The 4,783-nt window shown below is 39.9% G+C and overlaps 1 protein-coding gene across 1 annotated transcript; it reads left to right on the plus strand.

Moving 5' to 3' along the window:
• The first annotated feature begins 1,242 nt into the window (after positions 1 to 1,242).
• Positions 1,243 to 2,199, plus strand: LOC102242592 (olfactory receptor 2B11). The gene has a single exon (XM_005853191.1). The coding sequence runs from the start codon at positions 1,243 to 1,245 to the stop codon at positions 2,197 to 2,199; it is 957 nt and encodes a 318-aa protein (XP_005853253.1).
• Positions 2,200 to 4,783: the final 2,584 nt, after the last annotated feature.

The following is a 4,783-nucleotide window of genomic DNA, read 5'->3' on the forward strand; positions in this document are numbered from 1 at the left end:
AAGGTAATTTGCACTTATTTACCCATTTAAGCCCCAGAGTTTTAGTTATTTTCAAATAGTACTAGAGTTCTTCAGAATATAGAACTTGGAAGGGTATTTATTACAGCATCCAACCTGAGCAGATCTCCATGAATTTCATATTTTATGCATAAAGCACTAAATAAGAAACTAAAATTGAATCCTTCACAAATGACTTGCAGACAGGATTTAATTTATTTTTAATTCTACATGAAATATATCATCCCCATCATGAACTTGAGGGTGTATAATCCTGGGGAGAGTGTAGAAGGCTGGAGGCTGAAATCAAATTGCTGTATTTTCCAACTCTGAGAAGAAACAGCTCTTTGGCAAAGAAGTTGTATAGGGAATTCAAATGTCCAAACTGCCTGATAAATATTAGCATTGGAGACAATCTGATCCTTCAGTAGCCAACACCAGGGGCTCTGTTCCTTACTGGACCAAAATCTTTCTCCCTGTGTTCAAATCCTATCATTTGGGATCACATTAGGTGCCATGATCCAGTGAGGGGTGGTAATGACTTAGCTTTTCCACCTCAGCGACTCGGGATGTTGGATTGTGCTCTCTCTTTGCTGCCACGGCAAGAGACTGTGCTGCCTGTGTGTGAACAGCCATGGTGGGAAAGACCAGCATGGTGCAGAGGGCAGGGAGCCGTATGTAAGCCTTAGGAGATGAGTAGGGTATGTTCATAGTAAAAACCCCCCAACTGCTTACAAAGTACTTATGCTTGCTTTTTGCCACCTCTCAACTCCCTTCCAGCTATGCCTCCAAAATGCAAAACAGGAAATCCTAAGAAAGTGGTAAATTTCTTGTCAATGCGTTTGTAGAGACCAGACAAACATTCTAATGGTGTTGGGAGCTCTGGCTAACATTGAATAAATTGGAAGAAAATTGTCCATATGCTATGCTTTCACCAAGGTAATGTCCCTTTATCATCCCAAAGACTCTATAGTTGAAGCAGGTATTCTCTCTCCTTGTTACAGATGTAGAAAGTGAAGTTCAGAAATATTAAATGGCATAGTCAATATCACAGAGCAGGAGGGAGAACAAGATACATATGCAGCTGATCTGCTTCCTGGTTCTGACTCCCCACATCTCAGTGGCTCTACAGAGGTAAAACAGTGTAGGGAAGCACAGCACAGATTGAGGAAGACAACTCCTTTTCTCAGGTTTTACTCATTCTGACTTTCTTGATTCATCACAGGCACCAGAGAATGTCTCAGCATGAGAACTGACAACCAGAGCTTCTTGGGAGATCCTCCCAGGGACTTCATCCTTCTGGGTATTTCTGGCAGGCCATGGCTGGAACTCCCTCTCTTTGTGGTCCTCTTGGTGTCCTATGTTCTTGCCATGTTGGGAAATATTGCCATCATCTTGGTGTCCCGGCTGGATCCCCAGCTCCACAGCCCCATGTACATCTTCCTCAGTCACCTCTCCTTCCTGGACCTCTGCTATACCACCACCACGGTCCCTCAGATGCTGGTAAACATGGGCAGCTCCAGGAAGACCATCAGCTACGGTGGCTGCACAGTGCAGTATGCAGTTTTCCACTGGTTGGGATGTACTGAATGCATTGTTTTGGCTGCCATGGCCCTGGACCGCTATGTGGCCATCTGTGAGCCCCTGCGGTATGCCCTTATTATGCACCGCCCTCTCTGTCAGCAGCTCGTGGTTGTGGCCTGGCTAAGTGGCTTTGGCAACTCTCTAGTTCAAGTAGTCTTGACAGTGCAATTGCCTTTCTGTGGGCGGCAAGTGCTAAACAACTTCTTCTGTGAGGTGCCAGCTATGATCAAGCTGTCATGTGCTGACACAGCTGTGAATGATGCCACACTGGCTGTGCTGGTGGCCTTCTTTGTGCTGGTCCCCCTAGCTCTCATCCTTTTGTCCTACAGCTTCATCGTCCGTGCAGTGCTCAGGATCCAGTCCTCAAAGGGACGTCACAAGGCCTTTGGAACCTGTTCCTCCCACCTGGTGGTGGTCTCCCTCTTTTACCTTCCTGCCATTTATATGTACCTACAACCCCCTTCCAACTACTCCCAAGAACAGGGCAAGTTTATCTCCCTCTTCTATTCCATAATCACTCCCACCCTCAATCCCTTCATCTACACCCTGAGGAATAAGGATGTGAAGGCAGCTCTGAGAAAACTCCTGGCAAGAATGTGGTGGCTCTACAGAAGATGAGGACCTGAGATGTGGCACTCTCCATTGGTTACAGAACACTGGGCAGGTATATTGTGTATTCAGAGAAGCTTTCACTTGAGGAGCCAATAATCAACCATTGTACATTTTTTTAGAGATTTCAGGATTTCCCCAAATACCCTGTCCAAAATATCTCACCTCCTGTGTGGTCACAATGCCTAAGATTTCACTTATCCCAACAGTCTTTAATTCTAAAAACCATACATTTTTAGGAATTGTTTAAAGAGAACTGGCATTCAGTAAGTATTTACCAAATTATGTAATTCCTAAATTCCTGATTCTTTCCACTTCTAATCTTCCTATTTTCTATTTTTCCCCATTGGTCTCTTTTCAATCTTCTCTCTGTCCCATTACCCCTAAGTATACACAATATGAAACTGAAACATAATTTCATATTATTTATAATAAAGTTATGTTCTTCTCTATATATTTTCCATACATTTTATATGAATTTTTAAAAAATTCCAAAATTGGGCTGTCTTCTTCCCATGAACTAAGATGATGTTTTGTGGGTGTGGTTTTTTTCTGTAGTTCAAATTTTGTTCTATAGAAGTGTCCCCATCCTGACTGGGAACTAGGATAAGCATATTTATCATGGATGTATAGACTCTGTTAGATTCTACAGATACAAATCAATAGCATATTCTATTATTTAAAACAAAAAATTCATTCTAGTTGAGAACACAAAATATAAATATGGTCACACTTCAGAACAATACAGCTTTAAATAACAAGCTCAAGGTCATTGTAATAGCTAATATTTGTAGAAGGCTTCCAAGATACAGGCACTAGATTAAATGTATTTTTAAAATTTATCTTTATTGTTGAAAGTATTTCAGACATCCTCCCCTTTTTTTGCCACGACCTCCTCCACCCCGCCCCCATCCTGCCCCCAGGCTTTCACCAAACTATTGTCTATGTCTATAGGCTATGCATATATGCCTATAAGTTCCCCAGTTAATCTTTTCCCCCTGACCCACCTTCCCTCTGAGATTTGTCAGTCTGTTCCATGCTTCTATGTCTCTGGATCTATTTTGTTCAACAATTTATTTTGCTCATTATATTGCACATATGAGTGAGATCATGTGATACTTGTCTTTCTCTGACTGGCTTATTTTGCTTAGCATGATACTCTCCAGTTCTCTCCACTGTTTCAAAGGTAAGAGATCCTTCTATTTTACAGCTTCATAGTATCCCATGGTGTAAATGTACCACAACTTTTTTATCCACTCATCTACTGATGGGCACTTGGGCTGTTTCCAGATCTTAGCTATTGTAAATTGTGCTGCTATGAACATAGGGGTGCATATAATCTTTCTGATTGGTGTTTCAGGTTTCTTAGACTATATTTCTAGAAGTGGGATCACTGGATCAATTGACAGTTTCATATTTAAATTTTTGAAGAAACTCCATACCTTTTTCCATAGTGGCTGCACCAGTCTGCATTCTCACCAGCAGTGCACCAGGGTTCCCTTTTCTCCACATCCTCACCAACACTTGTCATTTATTGATTTATTGATGGTGGCCATTCTGACAATTGTGAGGTTGTTTTAATCTGATGATTAGTAAAGACAGTCTCTTCAACAAATGGTGCTTGGGAAATTGGACAGATACATGCAAAAAAAAAATGAAACTAGACCATCAACTTCACTATACATAAGAATAAACTCAAAATGGATAAAAGACTTAAATGTACATCATAAAATCATAAAAATCCTAGGCAGCAAAATCTCAGGCATCTCTCATAGCAATATGTTTGCTGATACATCTCCTAGAGCAAGGGAAACTAAGGAGAAAATAAACAAATGGGACTACATCAAAATAAAAAGTTTCTGCACTCAAAAAAATCATCAACAAAATGAAAAAGTAGTCCACTATATGGGAGAACATATTTGCCAATGTTACATCTGATAAGGGGTCAATTTCCAAAATATATAAGGAACTCATACAACTTAACAAAAGAAAGACAAACAATCTAATAAAAAAAAAGTGAGCAAAGGACCAAAATAGACACTTCTCCAAAGTGGACAGACAGATGGCCAAGAGTCATATTAAGTGTATTTTTGTACACCATCTTGTTTAAAGTTCAAGCAACCTCATGATGTAATCACTTTTATGATACTTCATTGTCATATAAGAATTTGGTTATTAGAGATGTTGCAGTAACTTGGTCAAGGCCCCTCTAGTGACTGAGGGAACTGAGACCAGCACTAAAATTTGTATGGCTACCTCCTTCAGTAAAACAAAGCCATGAAACTAGGACCTTATACTTACATTTTTTTCATGTTTTAGATTTATTTGTTTTTTATCTCTATGTCATACATGTCAAATATTAAGCAAGCATAGAAAATAAAATATAATTATTGTAATAAATATATGACAATTAGGACAAAAGATGAAATTGAAGATGTTTTACTGACAGTAAAAGCAAAAGGGAAATATAAATCACAAATTTGCAGGCTTTGACTTGAAAAACATGACAGAACCATGACTGTTCCTGGTACCAAAACCATAAAACGTTTTTCCCTCAATGGCAGCCACTGTGTAATGGCTAAAAGCCCTTCAG

Source organism: Myotis brandtii, unplaced genomic scaffold (assembly GCF_000412655.1).
Source record: "Myotis brandtii unplaced genomic scaffold, ASM41265v1 scaffold100, whole genome shotgun sequence".
In the NCBI taxonomy this organism is placed as follows: domain Eukaryota; kingdom Metazoa; phylum Chordata; class Mammalia; order Chiroptera; family Vespertilionidae; genus Myotis; species Myotis brandtii.